The sequence below is a fragment of the Trachypithecus francoisi genome, unplaced genomic scaffold (genome assembly GCF_009764315.1).
Source record: "Trachypithecus francoisi isolate TF-2019V2 unplaced genomic scaffold, Tfra_2.0 Lachesis_group2, whole genome shotgun sequence".
Lineage (NCBI taxonomy): Eukaryota > Metazoa > Chordata > Mammalia > Primates > Cercopithecidae > Trachypithecus > Trachypithecus francoisi.
The window spans coordinates 5,077,335-5,102,492 of record NW_022681465.1 but is presented as its reverse complement, the minus strand read 5'-3'; the positions used below and the strand labels follow the sequence as shown (position 1 = coordinate 5,102,492).

Here is a 25,158-nt window from a genome sequence, read left to right as displayed (position 1 = left end):
AGACAGGAGGCCTGGATCATGCCTGAAGTGGGGAAGGCAGGGTCAGGCCCAGGGAGGCAGGCAGTGTCATGGCTGCACCTTTGACAAGGTGCAATGCCACCCCGTGCCTTTGTCTGTCTCCGGCCCATGGACATAACCCATGCCAACCAGGCCACTCCACAGAAAGAATTCCAGTGCAGGAGAGTTGTGGGAGGGGAGTCTGGAGACCTTGTTTCTCCTGTGAGACATAAATTTACTGAGCCTCACGTGCGATCAGGCCCCTGCTATTTGCGGGCGTTGGATGAGGGGTGGGGAGATCGACTTGGTTCTTAAGATTCTCCCAGGCCGGGCGCGGTGGCTCAAGCCTGTAATCCCAGCACTTTGGGAGGCCGAGACGGGCGGATCACGAGGTCAGGAGATCGAGACCATCCTGGCTAACACGGTGAAACCCCGTCTCTACTAAAATATACAAAAAAAAATTAGCCGGGCGAGATGGCGGGCGCCTGTAGTCCCAGCTACTCGGGAGGCTGAGGCAGGAGAATGGCGTAAACCCGGGAGGCGGAGCTTGCAGTGAGCTGAGATCCGGCCACGGCACTCCAGCCTGGGCGGCAGAGCGAGACTCCGTCTCAAAAAAAAAAAAAAAAAAAAAAAAAAAAGATTCTCCCAGACGGGAAAGCATGGCATCGGGTTCATAGAGCGGCTTCTGTATTGTCTCAAAGTTCCCGCTTTCAGAGGGCAATATGAACCTTCCAAAATATGAGGTCCACGTGTCAAAGGGTGCCATCGGATGGGGGGCTCCAGGGTTGACTGAAGTGGATTTGGGGCAGCCTCAGTCTCATGTTTCTACTTGCTGTCGGATACATCAGCTCCAGCTTCCCCTAGACTGGCCCTCTGCTGCTGAACTGCACCTTTTCTTCCAGCATACAGTGCTCTTGACAGCACATGTGTATTAAATTGTGTTTGAAAGAGTCAAGTGTGGAAGATAGGACACAGCAGAATGCAGGGATGTCTTTGGCTCCGAATCTCTCAATATCAGAAAGACCAAGCATAAAGAGGCGGAGGCAGGGGAGGCCTAGCCAGAAAGACAACAGGAACCACAGGGCAAAATAGGTCACTTACATGGATAAAAAAGGTAACTTCCAAAGGCTCCTCTAGAGGCTTGGGCCATCTACCCCTTGTGATGGGAGGGAGGGCAGAGTAGGGGGGTTGCAGGCACAGAGAGATTTTGGCAAGAGGAAGGGATGGTCATTGCTTCCTTCTCTTTAGTCTGAGGTCCGAGGTGGAGAGTGTGGGGCAAGGAGACGGAGGAAATTGCAGGTGACGTGAACCCAATGTCCTGGGAGGTGGGGAGCAAATGACCCAGGGACAGGTGCAAGGATTGTGTACCATCCTTGGGTGACCACACTTTTAGAGTGAGAACATGGGCTTTTGGGGGTAGCATTTACTGCTAATCTCCATGTGCGGAGTAGGTCAAGAGTTGGGGTTATCTAGGCTGAGGTGACCAGGGTAGTGTAGGGGAGGGAGGGTGAAGCAGGGCAGATCAGGTGCTGGTGAGGGGAGGGCTCCAGCACTGCCACGGACTCTGCCTGGGTGGGGGCTCCGGGGTCCTGGGCAGTGAGCGGTGGGAAGACCAGCCACGCAGTGAGACAGAAGGACAACATCAGTGTGGATCCTGAAGCATAGGAGCTGCATGACAAGAGGCATGGCCTGTCTGGAGAGGGGTGTTCAGGGCCGAGAGGTCACAGGTGAGGTGTGTATGAGCTCAGAATGTGGCTGAGCTGCACCAACTAGACCCAGCAGGCGTGGCTTAACACGAGAGGGAGCAGTTCCCTTTGTGCAAGTCTGAGCTGGTGGGAAGCTGCGGGGCAGGGGGAGCACAGTCCTTCTCCAGGTCACCAGGCTCGACTACCTCCGTCTTGGCCCTCTACTCCCCCAGGAGGTGACCCCCGCCCAAGGGGCTGCAGCAGCTCACTAAGGCTAGGCCCTGCTGCAGCCACAGAGGTGGGCAGAGGAAGAGGAAGGAGCAGCTGCCTCTTGAGGGCTTGGCATGGAGGGCACAGGCTCGCATCCCATGGGCCAGACCTCAGCCTGGGAGGACAGAAACTGTGTCCAGCCCGGATCCCCGTGCAGGTGGGTGTATACAGTATATGGGGCAGGGGCTTCTATTAACAAAGATGGGAAGGAGAAATGGACCTTGAGGATTCTTCCAGGCAGTTATTGTTGATGGCAGGAGCGAGAGACTGAATCAGGGGAGACCATTTGAGTGGACAGTCAAGGAACAGACAGGTAGGTGCGTTGGAAGGATCCCACGGGTGGATTTAGTGTTGACAAACTGACCACAGCAGTAGCAGTCGCAGTCGCAGTCGCAGTCGCAGTAGCTGTGGTGACTGAGTGTCTGATGAGACCTTCGGTTGCAGCACTATGGTGAGTCAAGGATACTGCAAATGCTCCTATTTTGGGGTCCTCCCAGGGGAGCGCCTGAAGGAGGCTGATGTGAGGCAGATACTTTACACGGGAGACACGTGGGAACATACAGATGTAGTTTAGATGTGTTAAGGAACAGTTGATTCCAGAAGCTTTGTGATGTCTGAGTAGTGACTATTTCTCAATGGTGGCAATCCAGACAGGACCTGCCAAGCTTGTCTACAGAACAGCCTCAAGGGAGAGTGGACTCACAGAGCTTGGCATGTGACTCCACACATTTTCTTTTTGTCATCTCACAGCTGGGCAAACTGAGGCATCAAGAGGTGAAGCCACTTCCCCAAGGCCACACTGCAAGCCTGAAATGTCTCTTCCTGGCCTAATGGGACCATGGTTCATCTACATCTCCTATGAACACATATTGAGGTCCCACGTGAGCCAGGCACATTTCTCATTCCTTGGGATGTGTCAATGGACAAAGCAAAGATCTGATTCTGATATGGGTGCATATCAGGGCAAGGAAGTGCTGGGAGGAGAAGGGTGGGGTCCCTGGTGAGGGCTCCACCCTCAGGCCTGTGCCCATGGACCTAGGTGAGGACAGGCATTTCTGTTTTCATGTCCAAATGTTGCATTTTCCAAGACCACCCTGGCCCACCATGCCCCCATTCTGTGCCTATACAAACCCTGAGACCCTAGCCAGCACATAGACAAGCAGCTGGACATCGAGAGAAACACATTGGTAGAAGAACACACAAGCGGTTGGGTGTCGAGAGAAACACACTGGTGGAGGGGCATGCTGACAGGCACCAGCAGATGCCAGCGGGCCATCAACCAGAGTTTGTCTGGGATGGTCAGAGAACTCAGCTGTGGAGCAGCCCAACTCCAGGGGAAAGACCACTTTCCCATTCCATCCCCTTTCTGGCTCCCCATTTGCCTCATTGAGAGCTACCTCCACTCTCCACTCAATAAAACCTTGTACTCATCCTCCAAGCCCATGTGTGATACAATTTTTCCAGTACACCAAGGCAAGAACCCAGGATACAGAAAGCCCTCTGTCCTTGGGATAAGGCAAAGGGTCTAACTGAGCTGATTAACACAAGTTGCCTAGGGAAGGCAAAACTAGAAAAGCACACTGTAACACATGCCCACTGGGAATTCAGGAGCTGTAAACATTTACCCTTAGACGTTGCTGTGGGGTCGGAGCCCCACAACCTGCCCATCTGCCTGCTCCCCATAGAGGTTTGGGCAGCAGGCCATCAAAGAAGCGAGCCACACCCTCATTGTACACCCTGCAAGCGGGAAAAGGGAGCTCCTGTCATTTCAGTTCCAAAGAGATATTTCCAGATAATAAGTGTGAAAATTCTGTACCAGGAACAAAGATTTATCTAAATGGATACAAGAGGTGAGGATGACAGTCTTGGATAATGGTTGAGGGTAAGGGCAATTTTACCTGACCATGTAAGAAGCTGCTTAGATTTCCATTATTAAAATTCAATAACTGTATTATGGTCTTGCTTGGAAAGAAATGTTTTGACAGATTTAAAACAGGGTGAGATGATATAGAAACAGCAAACCACTAAGAGTAACAGTAAATGAGCAGCCACATAATCTCCTGTTGAGCATGTTCTACCTGAGGTTTGGTTGAAGAAGAAGTCTGGGTAACACCAGGAAGAGTAGCCCCAGGAGGAGGAGAGCTCCCTTCCCACCAGGCCCATCCCCAACATCCCAGGTTTCCTCTTGCAGTGAGTATCAAGGAGGACGTCCCTCTGGGCACTATGGGGGAGGCGGCAAGAAAGAAAACAACCAACAAGCAGATTGCAACAATGGGCAACCATAATTTAAATGAACTCTTCTGCTCTTTCCAAGAAAGAACTGAAGCAGCTGCTAGCATTCTCCCCATGCGGTAGGACGGAGGCGCGTCCTAGGGAAAGGACGCAGTTGCTCCCCTCTGCCACTGCTTTTGCTTCTCTCTGCTGCCCTGAGGCCGCCAGCTCTCCTGCTTCCTATGCCTGGTCCTGTGGAGTTTGCAGATGCAAAGGGGTCTCTTCAGGGGTGTCCCAACTATCACTTCGTATCTGAATTATGTGATACTTCGAAGCACACAATTAGGAGCCTAGACACTGGTAGCTTGTTCCTGTGTTGGGGTGAGTTTCCTCTAGCATTCTTTCTAGATGGGCTTCACTGAGTAGACCAGGGCCGACTAGACTGCAAGGGTATGCTTGATCCATTCATACGACTAGCTTGAGAAACAGCATTCAAGCACTCAACATTTCCAATGACCCTGAGCTTTAACAACCTGACCGATTGACTTCCACATGGAACTAGTAACCCTAGTTCCTCCTGCATGTGAAACTCACACATGCACACACACCCACACACTTCTTTAAGTCTAATTTAGTGGTTTCCCCACTTCACAGCACTGGTAACTAGGTGCCTTGAAGAATCACAGATGCTTCTCGCTTAACAGACCTGGACTAAACACGGTACGGAAAGAGGAATTCAGCACAGGAAGCGATGCTCCCAATTTCCATATGGCAAGGCAAGGGCCTGCAATCAAGGTCACAGTGATGTCAACACCAACCGGAACGCAAGCAGACTCCACTGTCTAGGGAGCAGGGGGTGGGAGGTCAAGTTGCTGCAGCAGTTGACAATGTTCTGTCCTTGGCCAAACTCTAGCCAGGTTCCTCTGAGCCTGCTTCACCACAAGGCCTCACCTGGGCTTATAAAGTCCTGAACAAACACCAACATGGTTTCTAACAGCTCAAGGCTACATCCCTAAGATAACCCCAGCCCCTTTTAAAGTGCCTGTCTGAGAAATCTCAAGGCTTCCCAAAGCATTTCCTGTTTGTTCCGGCTGACACCTGAAGATACGACCCCTGTCTTCCAGTCTCTGTGGGAAGGTGGGAGCCTCACTTCTATGATCGCCAGTTGGCAAACCGAGAGATTTCACAAGGACCAACCTTTCTTTATGCTTTTTGCAGGTTTTCACCTCCCCAACTCTCCTGAGCCCTGGTTCTGCCCCTCCCCGCTCTTCTAATCTCCCTGTAAAATGCCTGCAAAATATCTGTGCTGATTGAAGAGGAGTTCACTTCAGGCCACAATGTTTTCCCTATTGCAGCAGGGATCACTGACTAAAATCTCTCCTGACCACTTTACCCAGTATTTGGCTTCATTTTTCTCTGACACAACTCAGCAAGGGGTCTCCATTTCCTTCAGACAGGAAGATCACTTTTGCCCACAATGGTGCCATGCTGCATACTGCCTCAGCCAGCCATGGGGTTTATTTCCTAAACGATGTGGGTGTGTCTGTATTTGGTGTGTCATTCCAGACACAGAGGGAGCCCCTGGTGAGTGGGCTGTGCTCTTGTCATGGAGCTCAGCACAGGCTGGAGGTCTGTCAGGGTGGGAAAGGCCAGCAGTCAGCTCTCCTGCAGTGGCTCACAGGGTTGGCTCAGGGACAGCTGAGGGCCTTGGAACATCATCATGGGTGTGCATCAACTCCATAGGCCCTGGTTGATACCGGGAAGAGTCCCCCAGAGGGTGTCCCACGCCTCAGTGTGCTGCATCTTAAGCACTTAATTTCTTGTGTAAATTCTGACTGCATCTCTCTCGATAGCAGGTCTTGGGAAGTGGTGGTTCAGGAACCGTGACTGAGGCAGGGCTGGTGGCTTTATAAGGTGACATGTCCCCAATCACATCAGGGGCAGGTGTGCTGGAAGGACAAGATCTTCCCAAGGAGGTGTCCTCCTTACTGTGATTGCAAGAAGGGTCCTGGCTCTTCAAATGTTGGTAAGTGACCTCCTTCTCTTTACTGAGAGAGAGACCAGGGGTAGCACCTCCAACAAAAGACAGTGCCTCCCACCTTCCTGTACTTTATTGCCTCGGGGAGAGTACCCAGCTTCATGCTTTGAGGCATAGTTCAGCAAACCTGGGATCAATTTGCCAGCTATTGTGGATCTTTATCATCAAAATGTATTAGACTATCTTGTATTAAGTCTTTGAGTGCCTTGGGCTATTTGAAAGATCTAGTTCGAGCTAGAATTTCATTCTGTAAATATGTGATCTCAGGTGCATTTTAATAGAGGCAGGAGGCAGAGAAATCCTAGGCAGACAGGGCCAGGTCCCCATGAAACCCCAACTTCAAGCCAAAAACAGCCCAAAACCCACAGACCAGAGTGAGAACTTCCATTCCTATTTGCCTACTCTCTTTCAATTGGTTCTTTCTCAATAATGCCTTTTAAGCAATCGAATGTTGCCCTTTCCAATAGTACATATGGCCTGGCCTGCCCCCATCCTGTGCCTCTAAAGACCCCAGGCTCAGTTGGTAGAGGGGAGATGGCCTAACTTGAGGGAGGAGACCTGCTGACTTTGGGAGAAGACGACCTGCCATTTTCATACCCTCTCCAGCTCCCCTCTCTGCTGAGAGCTATTTTTATCGCTTGATAAAATTATCTGCCCTCACCATCCTTCAGTGGTCAAGCATGACCTCATTCTTCTTGGATGCTGGACAAGAGCTTGGGGCCCACTGAGTGTGGGTACCAGAAAGGCTGGCCCTTTGCCCTCGCTGGTGGAGGGCAGCTGCCCCACACTACAGGGTCAGGGCTGACTGAGCTGCTAACACACCTCTGTTCATTGGGCTGTGGATGATGGAACTAAAAAAGCTAATTAGGCCGGGTGCGGTGGCTCACGCCTATAATCCCAGCACTTTGGGAGGCTGAGGCAGGTGGATCACAAGGTCAGGAGATCGAGACCACGTTGAAACCCTGTCTCTACCAAAAATACAAAAAATTAGCCCGGTGTGGTGGCAGGCGCCTGTAGTCCCAGCTACTCAGGAGGCTGAGGCAGGAGAATGGCGTGAACCCGGGAAGCGGAGTTTGCAGTGAGCCGAGATCGCGCCACTGCACTCCAGCCCGGGCGACACAGCGAGACTCCGTCTCAAAAAAAAAAAAAAAAAAAAAAGCTAATTAGCACACTAACACCCACTCTGAGGATCTGGGGTCACGGGCACACACCCTGCCTGGGTACCACTGTGCTCCTCTCCAGGCAACACGCCTGGTCTGGCTGCGGGCTTTACTCGGAGCTTGCTCCTATGTCTTCAGAGCAACGAGCTGGATCCTGTACTCACTTGCTCACATGCTCCCTCCCACAAGGGGCTGAGTGCAAGAGGCCAAGTAGACAAGGCGCCCCTGCTGGGAGTCCAGCAAAGAGCCTGAGAAAAATCCTGCATCAGTTTTCACAACCTTCTGTGACGTGTCCCACGTAAAGATGAAGAAAGTGAAGAACAGCAGGATGAAGGCCTTGCCCAGACGTGATAGCTCCTGACAGTGCAGTAGGACCATGGCTGCCTCAAGGGGTCCTTCCCCACATCCTGCCTTAGAGAACCCAAGCTTGGGTTTAGGAACTCCTAGGGGCAGTAGCAGTGAGGGTAGAGTAGGATGACAAGAGCCCTGACTTTCTGTGGCTCCAGCCCTCACAACTGTATGTTTGTAAGGCACTGAGGAATCCAGGGTCCATTCCCCACTGGCAGGCCTTTTGATGTGTTCTTCCAGCAAGTTTCATTCGGCAAGAAAAGCACACACTAGTGGACAGGACAGCAGGCTAAGAGAGAATGCATCATTATCACCATAGCATGTTATCAATCCTGCCAGCCTGCAACCAATGGAAGCACAAATACAACAAATAGGACGCCATTCTAAGAATGTCCACTTACAGCCACAAGAATTTCCAGACCACTTCCCAACTAAACATACTCTCTAGGTCCCTTGTCCAGTAAGCTCTTGTCCCCTTGCTTCTCCACTGTTATGAGTGACATGATGGCAATCAGCACGTCTCTCTCTACATCAGGAGCTATAAGACTCGCTGAGCACGTCTGCAAACTGGGAAACCTGCTTTGATGAACACGATGCTTCTTACCTGGGAGGACAGGCGGATACTTTGCAAGGCACCAGCCCCGTGACAGGTCGAGTCTTGGGATTGCAGAAAGATGTATTTACTTGAAACTTCAGGTCTCTGTAGCAGCCCTCTCTCACAGTCATCTGTCCTGTAGAAAAGGATAAAATGTAGAATAAAGACTCACATGCATGCCCCACAGTAAAAGGCAGACGGTGTGCTAATAAAATCTCTTTCAAAAAATCTTAGCCATACCGGCATATCTTCGTGTTAATGACCAACTGGCCAACTATTAATATTCTGCTTTTCTGATCTGTCTTTATAAGTTGTAATTAGTGAGTTTCATTCATTTTAAGATGCATATATTTTCCCTCCATATTTTTATTTTAACATCTTTAAAGTCAACATTCGTTTTGCGATTGATGTCATCATACATTTGCTGAAATGTACCTGCTTCTTTTCTACTCTTTCCACAGCTGAAAACACCAGTGGATTTTCAGCAGAAACACCAATATTAAATATGCCTATTCCACGTTTCCATTTGAGATGACAACAAGAAATAGTAATAAATCAGCAGGAAACACAGACAATAAAATAACAAGCAGTTTGTCACCAGAGAATTCAGAGAACTAAATCCGAAAGGCTAACTTTAACAATCATGACTTAGGTGTTGTATAGAAGGAAGTCGATGGAAATGCAAGTTTGTTTGATTCTCAGCCTCTATCTATTTAAGACTTTGTGAACATTCCTATATTTGTTTAATATTTCAATTAATTAAATTTATCCCAAAGGGACTTTAACTTAAGTGAGGTACCAGGAATAGTCAATTCATTGAGACAGAAAGTAGAATCATGGTTACCAGGATCTTGGAGGAGGGGGAATTGGGAGCTAATGTCTAATGGTTACAGAGTTTCCATTTGAAAAGATGAAAAAATTCTGGAAATGATGCTGGTGGTGTTTGCACATCAATGTGAATGTACTTAATAGTACTAAAATGTACATTCAAAAATGGTGAAAATAGCAAATTTTACATATATTTTGCCACAATAAAAAAGAGACACTTTGGGAAGCCGAGCCGGGTGGATCACAGGGTCAGGGGATCAAGGCCATCCTGGCCAACATGGTGAAACTCCATCTCCACTAAAAATACAAAAATTAGCTGGGCGTGGTGGCATGTGCCTATATTCCCGGCTACTCAGGGGGTTGAGGCAGGAGAATCGCTGGAACCAGGGAGTTGGAGGTTGCAGTGAGCCGAGATCATGCCGCTCACTATACTCCAGCCTGGCGGCACAGCAAGACTCCGACAAAAAAAGAAAAAAAAAAAAAAATATATATATATAGCTAAAAGACACTTTGAGGAATGATATTAAAGAGTGAATGCAGGGTCAGGCATGGTGGCTCACACCTGCAATCCCAGCACTTTGACAGGCTTAGGCACGTGAATCGCTTGAGTCCAGGAGTTTGAGACCAGCCTGGGCAATATGGCGAAACCCCATCTCTACAAAAAATATGAAGATTAGCCAGGCATGGTGGCATGCGCCTGTAGTCCCAGGTACTCAGGAGGCTGAGGGGAGGATCACGTGAGCCTGGAAGGCAGAAGCTGCAGTGAGCCAAAATAGCGCTTCACTATACTCCAGCCTGGATGACAGAGGGAAACCCTGTCTCAAAAGAGTTAATGCAGTAGGGGAAAAAATAAATAGAACCAAACTAGTGTTGATTTAAAATTAACACAAAAGAATCTGGGGGCGGAGCAAGATGGCCGAATAGGAACAGCTCCAGTCTCCAGCTCCCAGTGCAAGTGACACAGAAGACCGGTGATTTCTGCATTTTCAACTGAGGTACTGGGGTCATCTCACTGGGGAGTGCCGGACAATTGGTGCTGGTCAGCTGCTGCAGCCCAACCAGCGAGAGCTGAAGCAGGGCGAGGCATCGCCTCACCTGGAAAGCGCAAGGGGGAAGGGAATCCCTTTTCCTAGCCAGGGGAACTGAGACACACAACACCTGGAAAATCGGGTAATTCCCACCCCAATACTGCGCTTTAAGCAAACGGGCACACCAGGAGATTATACCCAAACCTGGCCGGGAGGGTCCCATGGCCACGAAGCCTCCCTCATTGCTAGCACAGCAGTCTGCAATCTAACCGAAATGGCAGCAGCGAGGCAGAGGGAGGGGCACCTGCCATTGCTGAGGCTTAAGTAGGTAAACAAAGCCGCTGGGAAGCTCGAACTGGGTGGAGCTCACAGCAGCTCAAGGAAACCTGCCTGTCTCTGTAGACTCCACCTCTGGGGACAGGGCACAGCTAAACAACAAAAGGGGAAGCAGCAGAGGCCTGTGCAGATGCGAACGACTCTGTCTGACAGCTTTGAAGAGAGCAGTGGATCTCCCAACACGGAGGTTGAGATCTGAGAATGGACAGACTGCCTGCTCAAGTGGGTCCCTGACCCCTGAGTAGCCTAACTGGGAGACATCCCCCACTATGGGCAGTCTGACACCCCACACCTCACAGGGTGGAGTACACCCCTGAGAGGAAGCCTCCAAAGGAAGAATCAGACAGGTACACTCACTGTTCAGCAATATTCTATCTTCTGCAAACTCTGCTGCTGATACCCAGGCAAACAGGGTCTGGAGTGGACCTCAAGCAATCTCCAACAGACCTACAGCTGAGGGTCCTGACTATTAGAAGGAAAACTATCAAACAGGAAGAACACCTATATCAAAACCCCATCAGTACGTCACCATCACCAAAGACCAGAGGCAGATAAAACCATGAAGATGGGGAAGAAGCAGGGCAGAAAAGCTGGAAATTCAAGAAATAAGAGCGCATCTCCCCCTGCAAAGGAGTGCAACCCATCACCAGCAACGGATCAAACCTGGTCAGAGAATGACTTTGACGAAATGAGAGAAGAAGGCTTCAGTCCATCAAAATTCTCAGAGCTAAAGGAAGAATTACGTACCCAGCACAAAGAAACTAAAAATCTTGAAAAAAGAGTGGAAGAATTGATAGCTAGAATAATTAATGCAGAGAAGGTCATAAATGAAATGACAGAGATGAAAACCATGACACGAGAAATACGTGACAAATCCACAAGCTTCAGTAACCGACTCGATCAACTGGAAGAAAGAGTATCAGCGATTGAGGATCAAATGAATGAAATGAAGCGAGAAGAGAAACCAAAAGAAACAAGAAGAAAAAGAAATGAACAAAGCCTGCAAGAAGTATGGGATTATGTAAAAAGACCAAATCTACGTCTGATTGGAGTGCCTGAAAGTGAGGGGGAAAATGGAACCAAGTTGGAAAACACTCTTCAGGATATCATCCAGGAGAACTTCCCCAACCTAGTAGGGCAGGCCAACATTCAAATTCAGGAAATACAGAGAACACCACAAAGATACTCCTCGAGAACAGCAACTCCAAGACACATAATTGCCAGATTCACCAAAGTTGAAATGAAGGAAAAAATCTTAAGGGCAGCCAGAGAGAAAGGTTGGGTTACCCACAAAGGGAAGCCCGTCAGACTAACAGCAGACCTCTCGGCAGAAACTCTATAAGCCAGAAGAGAGTGGGGGCCAATATTCAACGTTCTTAAAGAAAAGAATTTTAAACCCAGAATTTCATATCCAGCCAAACTAAGTTTCATCAGTGAAGGAGAAATAAAATCCTTTACAGATAAGCAAATGCTTAGAGATTTTGTCACCACCAGGCCTGCCTTACAAGAGACCCTGAAGGAAGCCCTAAACATGGAAAGGAACAACCGGTACCAGCCATTGCAAAAACATGCCAGAATGTAAAGACCATCGAGGCTAGGAAGAAACTACATCAACTAACGAGCAAAATAACCAGTTAATATCATAATGGCAGGATCAAGTTCACACATAACCATATTAACCTTAAATGTTAATGGACTAAATGCTCCAATTAAAAGACACAGACTGGCAAACTGGATAAAGAGTCAAGACCCATCAGTCTGCTGTATTCAGGAGACCCATCTCATATGCAGAGACATACATAGGCTCAAAATGGAGGAAGATCTACCAAGCAAATGGAGAACAAAAAAAAGCAGGGGTTGCAATCCTAGTCTCTGATAAAATAGACTTTAAACCATCAAAGATCAAAAGAGACAAAGAAGGCCATTACATAATGTTAAAGGGATCAATTCAACAGGAAGAGCTAACTCTCCTAAATATATATGCACCCAATACAGGAGCACCCAGATTCATAAAGCAAGTCCTTAGAGACTTACAAAGAGACTTAGACTCCCATACAATAATAATGGGAGACTTCAACACTCCACTGTCAACATTAGACAGATCAACGAGACAGAAAGTTAACAAGGATATCCAGGAATTGAACTCATCTCTGCAGCAAGCAGACCTAATAGACATCTATAGAACTCTCCACCCCAAATCAACAGAATATACATTCTTCTCAGCACCACATCGCACTTATTCCAAAATTGACCACATAATTGGAAGTAAAGCACTCCTTAGCAAATGTAAAAGAACAGAAATTATAACAAACTGTCTCTCAAACCACAGTGCAATCAAACTAGAACTCAGGACTAAGAAACTCAATCAAAACCGCTCAACTACATGGAAACTGAACAACCTGCTCCTGAATGACTACTGGGTACATAACGAAATGAAGGCAGAAATAAAGATGTTCTTTGAAACCAATGAGAACAAGATACAACATACCAGAATCTCTGGGACACATTTAAGCAGTGTGTAGAGGGAAATTTATAGCACTAAATGCCCACAAGAGAAAGCAGGAAAGATCTAAAATTGACACTCTAACATCACAATTAAAAGAACTGGAGAAGGAAGAGCAAACACATTCAAAAGCTAGCAGAAGGCAAGAAATAAGTAAGATCAGAGCAGAACTGAAGGAGATAGAGACACAAAAAACCCTCCAAAAAATCAATGAATCCAGAAGTTGGTTTTTTGAAAAAATCAACAAAATTGACAGACCACTAGCAAGACTAATAAAGAAGAAAAGAGAGAAGAATCAAATAGACACAATAAAAAATGATAAAGGGAATATCACCACCGACCCCACAGAAATACAAACTACCATCAGAGAATACTATAAACACCTCTACGCAAATCAACTAGAAAATCTAGTAGAAATGGATAATTTCCTGGGCATTTACACTCTTCCAAGACTAAACCAGGAAGAAGTTGAATCCCTGAATAGACCAATAGCAGGCTCTGAAATTGAGGCAATAATTAATAGCCTACCAACCAAAAAAAGTCCAGGACCAGATGGATTCACAGCTGAATTCTACCAGAGGTACAAGGAGGAGCTGGTACCATTCCTTCTGAAACTATTCCAATCAATAGAAAAAGAGGGAATCCTCCCTAACTCATTTTATGAGGCCAACATCATCCTGATACCAAAGCCTGGCAGAGACACAACAAAAAAGAAAATTTTAGACCAATATCCCTGATGAACATCGATGCAAAAATCCTCAATAAAATACTGGCAAACCGGACTCAGCAGCACATCAAAAAGCTTATCCACCATGATCAAGTGGGCTTCATTCCTGGGATGCAAGGCTGGTTCAACATTCGCAAATCAATAAACGTAATCCAGCATATAAACAGAACCAAAGACAAGAACCACATGATTATCTCAATAGATGCAGAAAAGGCTTTTGACAAAATTCAACAGCCCTTCATGCTAAAAACGCTCAATAAATTCGGTATTGATGGAACGTACCTCAAAATAATAAGAGCTATTTATGACACACCCACAGCCAATATCATACTGAATGGGCAAAAACTGGAAAAATTCCCTTTGAAAACTGGCACAAGACAGGGATGCCCTCTCTCACCACTCCTATTCAACATAGTGTTGGAAGTTCTGGCTAGGGCAATCAGGCAAGAGAAAGAAATCAAGGGTATCCAGTTAGGAAAAGAAGAAGTCAAATTGTCCCTGTTTGCAGATGACATGATTGTATATTAGAAAACCCCATCGTCTCAGCCCAAAATCTCCTTAAGCTGATAAGCAACTTCAGCAAAGTCTCAGGATACAAAATTAATGTGCAAAAATCACAAGCATTCTTATACACCAGTAACAGACAAACAGAGAGCCAAATCATGAATGAACTTCCATTCACAATTGCTTCAAAGAGAATAAAATACCTAGGAATCCAGCTTACAAGGGATGTAAAGGACCTCTTCAAGGAGAACTACAAACCACTGCTCAGTGAAATCAAAGAGGACACAAACAAATGGAAGAACATACCATGCTCATGGATAGGAAGAATCAATATCGTGAAAATGGCCATACTGCCCAAGGTTATTTATAGATTCAATGCCATCCCCATCAAGCTACCAATGACTTTCTTCACAGAATTGGAAAAAACTGCTTTAAAGTTCATATGGAACCAAAATGAGCCCGCATTGCCAAGACAATCCTAAGTCATAAGAACAAGGCTGGAGGCATCACACTACCTGACTTCAAACTATACTACAAGGCTACAGTAACCAAAACAGCATGGTACTGGTACCAAAACAGAGATATAGACCAATGGAACAGAACAGAGTCCTCAGAAATAATACCACACATCTACAGCCATCTGATCTTTGACAAACCTGAGAGAAACAAGAAATGGGGAAAGGATTCCCTATTAATAAATGGTGCTGGGAAAATTGGCTAGCCATAAGTAGAAAGCTGAAACTGGATCCTTCCTTACTCCTTATACGAAAATTAATTCAAGATGGATTAGAGATTAAATGTTAGACCTACTACCATAAAAACCCTAGAAGAAAACCTAGGTAGTACCATTCAGGACATAGGCATGGGCAAGGACTTCATGTCTAAAACACCAAAAGCAATGGCAACAAAAGCCAAAATTGACAAATGGGATCTCATTAAACTAAAGAGCTGCTCAGCAAAAGAAACTACCATCAGAGTGAACAGGCAACCTACAGGATGGGAGAAAATTTTTGCAATCTACTCATCTGACAAAGGGCTGATATCCAGAACCTACAGAGAACTCAAACAAATTTATAAGAAAAAAACAAACAACCCCATCAAAAAGTGGGCAAAGTATATGAACAGACATTTCTCAAAAGAAGACATTCATACAGCTAACAGACACATGAAAAAATGCTCATCATCACTGGCCATCAGAGAGATGCAAATCAAACCACAATGAGATACCATCTCACACCAGTTAGAATGGCAATCATTAAAAAGTTAGGAAAAACAGGTGCTGGAGAGGATGTGGAGAAATAGGAACACTTTTACACTGTTGGTGGGATTGTAAACTAGTTCAACCATTATGGAAAACAGTATGGCGGTTCCTCAAGGATCTAGAACTAGATGTACCATATGACCCAGCCATCCCACTACTGGGTATAAACCCAAAGGATTATAAATCATGCTGCTATAAAGACACATGCACACGTATGTTTATTGTGGCACTATTCACAATAGCAAAGACTTGGAATCAACCCAAATGTCCATCTGTGACAGACTGGATTAAGAAAATGTGGCACATATATACCATGGAATATTATGCAGCCATAAAAAAGGATGAGTTTGTGTCCTTTGTAGGGACATGGATGCAGCTGGAAACCACCATTCTCAGCAAACTATCACAAGAACAGAAAACCAAACATCACATGTTCTCACTCATAGGTGGGAACTGAACAATGAGATCACTTGGACTCGGGAAGGGGAACATCACACACCGGGGCCTATCATGGGGAGAGGGGAGGAGGGAGGGATTGCATTGGGAGTTATACCTGATATAAATGACAAATTGATGGGTGCTGACGAGTTGATGGGTGCAGCACACCAACATGGCACAAGTATACATATGTAACAAACCTGCACGTTATGCACATGTACCCTAGAACTTAAAGTATAATAAAAAATAAAAAATAAAAATAAAAAAATAAAATAAAATAAATAAAATTAACACAAAATATTTGGGAGGCCAAGGCGGGTGGATCACGAGGTCGGGAGATCGAGACCATCCTGGCTAACATGGTGAAACCCCGTCTCTACTAAAAAATACGAAAAATTAGCCGAGCATGGTGGCGGGTGCCTGTAGTCCCAGCTACTCGGGAGGCTGAGGCAGGAGAATGGCCTAAACCCAGGAGGTGGAGCTTGCAGTGAGCTAGGATTGTGCCACTGCATTCCAGCCTGGGTGACAGAGCGAGACTCTGTCTCCAAAAATAAAAAATAAAAATAAATAAATAAATAAATAAATAAAATAAAATAAACACAAAATACATTCAGATCTAAAAGTGATTTTATCACTGCCTTTGGAAATACGGATGAAGGAGTCCTGCAGATTGGGTGGAACACCTGTACTCCTCTGCAGCCCAAGCCGTGTACAACTTAGAGGGACTCAGACAACTCAGAGTTTGCTTATAAGGAAATACAACAAAGAGATTGTCTCAGAGGAGGAAAGGAGCAGACTGTAGATACCAGGCACGAAAATCTCTCATGCCAGTTTGACAGAAGTCAAACCCCTCCTGACTTAAGGAAAATTGAAAGTCTCTAAAATATACATTGAAAACAAGGTTGACATTTTGGCGTTGCTTAGTCAAAAGGAGTGGGGCCATTCAGAAGGGAAAGTCACACTCCGCACATTACCAGTTTTCTCAAGTGTAAAGAGGAGGGCAGCTCTCCTAAGTTCCAAAGCAGGAGCCACTGTAGGAGCTCATGGCTCTAAGCCCCAAACCACCCATTTCTTGGGGTTTCGCCCTTTGAGCATTGATAAAGCAGAAAGAGAGGTTACATAGGGCCCTCTGAGTTTTGTAAAACCAGTCATCTCTCTGCTAACTTGGCAGAATTATATATTTAACCCAGGTAAGTGCATGATGACCCCTTAAGGTGAATTTTGCAATTATTTCTCTGATTTTAGTGATCTTTGATCAGGAATAGGTTATTTAAAAATGACTTTGATACATACTCTAAAAATGTAAGAACATTATTTTAACATATTGAGCCTCTTGAAGAAGAATATTTCTATGAAAGAACAAGATTTAAACCACTACAGACTAAAAGCAAGAGGACTAAGGAGGCGTCCATTGAAGATGGACCTCAATCCCTTGGGGCAACAGAAAGGCAATACAAGTAAATATTTCTAGCACTCTGGTAAGTTTGCAGTTTCAACATCTGTTCTAAAAGATCAATTTAGGAAAATCCAAGATGGATTTGGGATTGGCCTTTGAGTGTCCAACATCCCCCCAGGCAGGTGTAGTGGAGATGTGGGGAGGGAGCCGCTCAGGGCAGCCTTTGAAAGGGGGCAACACCGTGGGGCGAGAGTAATGCTAAAAGAAAAGAAAAACTCAGGATTCCAATTCACTACCCCAAAAGGAAAAATCAAGCTGAAAACTGGGTCATGCAAAAAGCTGCCTTTCCTTTTGTTCCTAAAAAGCAAGCCGCAGATACGAGGTTAAACACCCCCACTGGTAGCTACCGCATGTTCACCTTATCTGGTGTACAGTGCCGATTTACTGAGTGAGATGAATACTCGGTTGACGATTGCCTGCCTGCTCCTTTTCCCTTGCGACCTGTGGATTCAGTAGTGAGACCATAACCTTACTCTTTCCCCTTCAGTCCACTTCTCCCCCTCTAAATATTGAAGATCTCAAAATAAATCATCTTTGGAGAAAGGCACAAACCACAGACTGTGTTTCTGGGATTCTGTATTCCTTTTTTCTTGCCTATCCTTAACCTTGGCAAAATAAACTTCTAAATTGACTGAGATCTGTCTCAGATACTTTTTACAGTAAACAGGGTGGATTTCTAGAATTCTGATGCTCAGCTGCCTGAACCTGGATTCAACAGATGTGTCCTTGTGTTGGAGATGAGAGTAGAAGTGGAATCTGCAGAAGCCTGAGTGGTCACAGGATCCCGCTCCATCTGTGATGCTGGACAAGGCTCAGTTGCAGCTCAGGTGGGACTCAGCGGGTCAGAGACATGCACAGGTGTGTACAGGATTCACAGAGGTTGTGCACGATGACCCAAATCGCTGCACAGTGGAAAGGAGGTGATCTCCCAGAAACATATCACTGTCAGTGTCCCTGAGATAGTAGTGGACCAGCTCTGTGAGCCAACACGTCACACCCAACACAGACACAGGTACCGAGGGGTGGGCAATGATGGGCCCCAAAGGTCTCATAGTCAAGGCCTCACAACCAGTCCCACCCTCAGGAGGGAAAGCAGCACTCTCTTCTGGATCAGCTTCTGTTTTCCAGCAAATGAATGTCCTTTTAAAAATGGCATTTCCTTTTAAAAATATACATACACATGCACACATTCCTGCCACTCCCAGATTAAAAGCCCATTTTTTTCTGTTTAAGCTCTGGACTTCCCAGCCTTGCCCTTCTAGCCCTGTGATGCTGTGACCCTGCCCTGCAAGCTCTTCTATGGTCCTCTGACTCCCCAGGGCCGTCCACCTGCTGTTCTCTCCACCTGGGGTGCTGTCCCCCACAGCCATGCCTCTGGGCTTCCCCGGCAGGTTTCTTCTCATTCCTTTCAATCAGACTCAAATACTCGCTTCTTTAGATTCCTTGACTCACTGGTTCTCAAGCTTGAGGGGGTATCAGAGCACCCTGAAAGGGCTCATTCATTAAAACAAGGAGTGCCAGGCTCTGCTTCTAGATTTCAGCTGCAGCAGGTCTGTGGTTGGGTCTTAGAATTTGCATCTCTAACAAAGGCTCAATGGCTACTGCTGATGCTGGACCAAGGACTACCCTTTGAGAAGCATAAGTCTGCTCTGGGCAAACTTAGAAGCCACCATTGATTTCTATTTCAGTTTACCCCGGTGTGATTAGTACACACAGCTCCTAAGACCCCTGGGATCTCTGGAATACAGAACTTTCAGTCCTCACTTCCCGACCTCACCAACATCCAGAGAGGGGAAAGAGGCTTGAGACCTGGCTAATCACTGATGGCTGATGATTTAATCAATCATTCTGATGTCATTCAACCTCTTTAATGATGGAGTTCAGACAGATTGGTAGTTGGTAAACACATCCACATGGTGGGGGTAGCACATCCCAACTCCATGGGGTCAAAAGCTCCTGTGCTCAGGACCCTTGGAGACCTCAAGACCTATGTAACTCTTCGTCATTTGTAACCTTTATAGTAAACCCATGATTGCAAATCAAGTGGCTTCTTGAGTTTTATGAGCCATTTTAGCAGATTAGCAAACCTGAAAGGGAAAGCCTGTGGGAACCCCTGACTTTGTAGGCAAGTTGTGGGTACTCATGAGACCCAAGACTGGAAACTGGCATCTGAGAGGAGGAAAGTCTTGGGGAATTGAGCTCTTACCCTCTGGGGTCTGAGGCTAATTCCAGGTAGTCAGTATCAGAATTGAACTGAATTATAGGACACCCAGCTAGCAGCATCTACAGAATTGGAGAACTGGTTGTTAGTGTGGAAAAACCCCACTGATTTGGTGTCAGAAGTGCTGTGAATAAAAACGGTTCATGTCCAGTTAGCTCAGCTTTATGCACATTTGCCCTGAAAAATGGTAGCAGTAACATCTTTTCCTTTCAAAGCATCCCAGTTGTTCGCATTACGTTGTAGTTTGCATTACGTTGCAGTTTGCATTACATCATTACACCCCTGTTTGCATTCCAGTAATGCATTACATGGTGACTCTAATTATAAGGTTCTGTTAACATTTGTGTGTCGTCTGTTAGAATAGATTTCTCGGGGGCAGAGGGCATGTGCTATTCATTGTTATAATTTCAGTAGCAAGCGTGGATTAGTTTGTCACTTCACTTAGTAAGTAGTTTTTGAGCCACTGGGTAATTCTGTTATATTCATTAACTTCTAAGCGTGGACAAGTTACTAGTGGATTAACTAATACTTATCCCCCGAAACATCATCAAAATAGGGGTGTATTCTTTTCTTTATGTATTACTTAAGGGCAAACTGGGGCACAATTTCGATGACTGACTCATGTATCAATGCTGAGATGCAATTTGAAGACGTTTTATGAACACACTTTCCATTTGCTAACTAGGGCTGAGAGACTATTAAATTAGAAGAAGAAACAAATGTTTGTTTTAAAATGTTCTGCAGAAAATCTTACGGACTTCCTTAAGTATAATAGTTATGATGATGTAATTTAAATAAGAAGCATACTGAATAATGATACTATTTTTCTAAAACAGTTAGAGGTCTAATGAATACAGGTGAAAATTAATCTGTTCCTCTACTTACACTTACTTTTCAAGTTTAAAGTCCATTTTTAAATTCTTAACCAAACTCTTATGGCTTTTAAGGAGGTGTGATTCTATAAATAATGGCTTCAGTTTGGTTTCCTGTTTTGAAATTAAAAACACGTGAAATTCAAACCTTTTGTTCAAGTCTGAATAATCATGCCTTTATGATCATTGATGATTCTGTGCAAGGTATAGTCTCTTAACTAAGCAAATAAGGAATCTGTTTTGCTTTTAAATAGAAACAGAAGTTGACTTTATTCATGGCCTTAGTTTTTTTTTCCTTATTGGAGACATTTGTTTGGCTTCACTCTTGAACTGCCTCAGTGTGGGCAAAGTCCCAGGTCCAAGTCCCAGAACTTTCACCTGTTAATTGGATAACAGGGAAGTCTGGATCTAGTAAGTCATGTGATAATTTAGTAACAATGTAGTAAAAATATTTAAACCTCAATGAAAAACACTGTGTTTGTCCAATGTATGTGCAAGTTTTGCCTCCGCCAGTTATTTTTTAGCTGTGACTTTAGAAATCTTTTGTTTTCCTTAATGAGACTTTATTAGCATTTTAGGCAACAGCATTCCTTGTTATGTAGCACAGCAGTTGCATATTGCAAGACTTTTAGCAACCCTGGATCCTGCCCACTAAATGTCAGGAGCATCCCTCTCCCAATTATCATGACAACTAAAATACTGCCACGGGTTTCCAAATGCTCCTTATGAGGGACAGTAGAATCTTCAGTTGAGAACACTGATGGATGACAAACACATAAGGTAAGTATATAATTAGGAAATAAAAGAGGAATGTAAAGTGTTCCTTTGAAAGTTTTAGCAATTAATAGAAATAGAGCAAAAAGAAGAGCAGGTAGCAGGCTCCAAAAAAACTTACTTAAGAAAATAATGATGAAAATGCTACAAAAGATAACCTGTGGAATGTAGCTAAAGCAATATTCAGAGGACAATTCATGGCCTTAAATACTTACGTCAATATATGAGTAAGAATAAAAATAAGTGAACCAAATATTTTTAATTAGGATGTTAGAAATAAAGGATAGCCCAAGAAAGCAGAAAGAGGGATCTGATATCGAAACAAAAGTCAATATATTAGAAACAGATGTCAATATGTTGAACATAATAACATACAACTTTGCATACTTTGTTCTTTCACACTGTCCTCTGTATCACAGGTTCTAAAAATCAGGAGTACATTTTCTAACTCTTGTCTGTGAAGCTTTCAGTTAGATCCCACCAATCAGAGGCACTAGCACGAGATCTGGAAGGTGAAAGAGAGTGAGAAGCCACATGCTCCCATCTCTGGAAGCAGTGCATGTAAGGATGGGCTTTGGCAGAGGCAAAGGTCTATGGCCATCTTAAAGCATTTCCTGGGAATCACTTGCTCCAGTACTGGATTATCTGTAATCATCACCATTGATCTCTAAAAGTTTCTGCAACTCTCTGGCTTTTCAAAATCCAGAGTAACTCTGAAAGCTACTGATGTCTGGCCTTTACTCCTTCAATCTTTCTATTTTGTAAACAACCAATCCTCTGTATTAATTAACTTCTTGCTTGAAATACCTAGAAAGGTTTCTATTTTCTTGGTGAAACTGTCATTGATACATTGACTTCATGAAGAAAATAAGTAGTAAGCACCAATATGCAAGACAAGAAATGAGAATAAGAAAATATTTACATGTAGAAGAAATGAAAATAATCTAATGGAATACTCTTTCCAAATATATAAAATTTAAATTTAAATTATACATTTAAAAAGATGGTTTCCTTAATTAGAAAAACTAACTCCAGAAGGGATAAACAATCTAAGTAGTCTAATTATCACACATAATAACATAAAAACTTATCAAAGATCTAACTCCTTCAAAAAGCAACTGATTCAGCTGCTTCAAATATATTTTATCAAATGCTAGGAGATAGTTAACACCAAAGCTATTAAATTGTTCCAGAGCATAAAAAATATGAAAGATTTCCAGCATTTATAGAAATGAATGTAGTATATTTTAACACACAAAAGAAAACTACAGCTCAATAATACTTAGGAGTATTAATGTGAAAAATACCAAATAAATTAAGAGAAGGCAAGATCAAATAGCATATTAGAAAGAAAGAAATCACCAGATAATGATTCACAGCAGGAATGTAAGGATGGTTCACTGTCAAGAAAATATGTTAATATATTTTACCATTTAATGGATTAAAGGACAAACATAAACTCCATAAATGTAATAAAGTTCAGCATTTCATAAATTTACCCTCTATTTTTGATAAAAATATTAATAAAACAGACAACAGATGGATATCTACTCACATCACTATATCTGAATATTTGTATGAGTTTGTGTGTTTATGTGTGTATATCTGTATCTATATATATAAATGTAGGTACTTGTATGTCCATTTAAACCTAAAAGCTAGCATTATGGGAAACACTAGAAATATTACCATTAAGGTCAGAAATAAAAAAAAATTAACTATTATTAGTGAAAATTATTTTGGAGATGCCGGCTGACACAATTTGACAAAATAAAAAGAATATAAGGAGTATGAAAGTTATGACAAGGGGAAAGCTTATATGGTATGATTATGTATCTAGGAAGCTCAAGAGAATAGGTGTCAAGATGGATCTGATAACTGATTACTGGAAGTGGGGAAAAGGACTAGAAACAGGGAGAGCGAGATGAATGATCAGAGATTCTTGGGTAACTTGAAAAAAATCAAACCTGCCTGTGAAAAGCCCAGAGAAGTATCTGAGGTAACTGGGAAACTGACCCCTGTTGCCAAGACAGTGTGAATTTGCTACAACGGGGCAAACCAAGCAAAGGTGCCCTTCAGGCCACCATAGGTGTAGGACTGACAAGAGAACAGAGATAGAGGCAGAGATTCACACAAAAAGACACAAGCCTCTTCCTGGGTAGTGATGGTGGGGAAAAGCATTTGACAAGCCATCACTCTAAGGGAGAATACAAAGAAAAGAGGGCCCTGATCTTGTTAGACATCTGCATTCATGGAAATAAACAGGTCTGGGAAATCCAGAGGAAAGAAATTTCAAGGGAGCAGTGGCCAGCTGTTGAAGGCTGCAGGGAGGCCAGGGAGGAAGTGCTGAGGAAGAGCCTGTCGATGTGGTGACCAGGCGGGGTCTGGATTGGATGATCTTCAAAGATGATGTGGATTACAGAGATGAAACTGAGGCACTGGGGATGAGTTGGTGGTCCCTCAGTGGGAACGCAAACAGGAAGTATGGATTGCACTGAAGAAAACCTTGTGAGAGGAAAATAAATCTTGGGACTTCAAAATTACTAAGCTAAAGGGAAAAGTCAAGCTGGGAACTGCTTAGGGCAAACCTGCCTCCCCTTCCATTAAAGTCATCCCTCTGAGGCTCACCTGAGAGGAACACATATCTGATTGCTTCCTCACCCCTATTGTTTATGTAAAAATGCAGAACTGCTGAGCCAGACTAAATAGTGTGTTCAGTGGAAGACTGATCAAGGACTCAAAAGAATGCAGCCTTTTGTCTTTTATCTGCTTGTAACCTGGAAGCCCCCATTTTGAGTTGTCCCACCTTACCAGACTGTACCAATGTACATGTTACACATATTGATTGATATCTCATGTCTCCCTAAAAATGTACAAAAGTAAACTGCACCACCGACCACCTTGGACACATGTCTCAGGACTTTCTGAGGCTGTGTCATAGCAGTGTCCTTAATCTTGGCAAAATAAACTTTCTAAATTAACCAAGACCTGTCTCAGATATTTTGCATTCACAAGCTTCACATTGAAAAGCAAAGAAGGAAGAAGAGGAGTAGGAGAAAGAAGAGTTTAAGATTATGGAGGCCTGAGCACATTTAAGAAAAAGGAATGGTTGGGAAGGAGAGGGAAGAATGACATTGAATGAAAAAAAGGGTTTATTTGATGATAAGAAGTGTGGATAATGGGATGAAGAGCACCAGTGGAGAATTTCATTTGGAGAGGAGAAGCATCCCCTCCGGGCAAAAAGACATGACAAGATGAGTAACAGGGGACCCTTGAGAGAAGGTGGTGGGAGCAAACTGATGCTTACGTGTGGCACGGCCTTTCCTGCATAGGGGGATGGAACCTGCCTGGTGTACACGCAGAGACCTAGGCTGATGGAGACAAAAACATATGGAACCTATTGCAGCATATTCCATCATGGGTTTGGCTTTCAATTTGCTTCTGAGGGTAAAGTGTTGACTTTAATCCATAAAGATCAGTAGGGTTTGGGATTCTGTTAACAGAAATTGTTTTCCTCTTTTTACAAAATTACCATGATTAAAGTCATATGGGGGGGTCGGTCTGCGAATGATCCTCAGGCTTGCTTCCTGGGAGTTCTCCAGGGAAGCCTTTGTCTTCGGTTTTCTCCCCCATGCACTAAGGCATCTACACTTACCTTTCAAAGGTCAGAAAGGCGGCCTTTCCCTATCCCAATGCCTGAGAGGCAATCTTCTGATTGCCACTTTAAAATTAACTGCTGCATTCAGTGGAGTTATTGTTTTTCCTTAAAATGCAGTTTTTCCCCTAGGGCAATCATTTTCTCGTTGTGACTTCTGAATGCCAGAGATTCCAGAAATCTCTCTGGGGGCTCCCTGGAGTACAAGCCAGGGACTGGTGAGTGTCCTTTGCATATGATGTGTTTGGAAA

At 44.5% G+C, this 25,158-nt stretch overlaps 1 protein-coding gene across 1 annotated transcript in view; it reads right to left on the bottom strand.

The window, feature by feature from the left end:
- Positions 1 to 25,158, bottom strand: part of ADAMTS16 (ADAM metallopeptidase with thrombospondin type 1 motif 16) — a 186,833-nt gene that overhangs the window by 53,534 nt on the left and 108,141 nt on the right. The window contains exon 18 of the mRNA XM_033178754.1: positions 8,314 to 8,440. Coding sequence (XP_033034645.1) covers positions 8,314 to 8,440 — 127 coding nt within the window. The remainder of the gene's footprint in view (positions 1 to 8,313; positions 8,441 to 25,158) is intronic.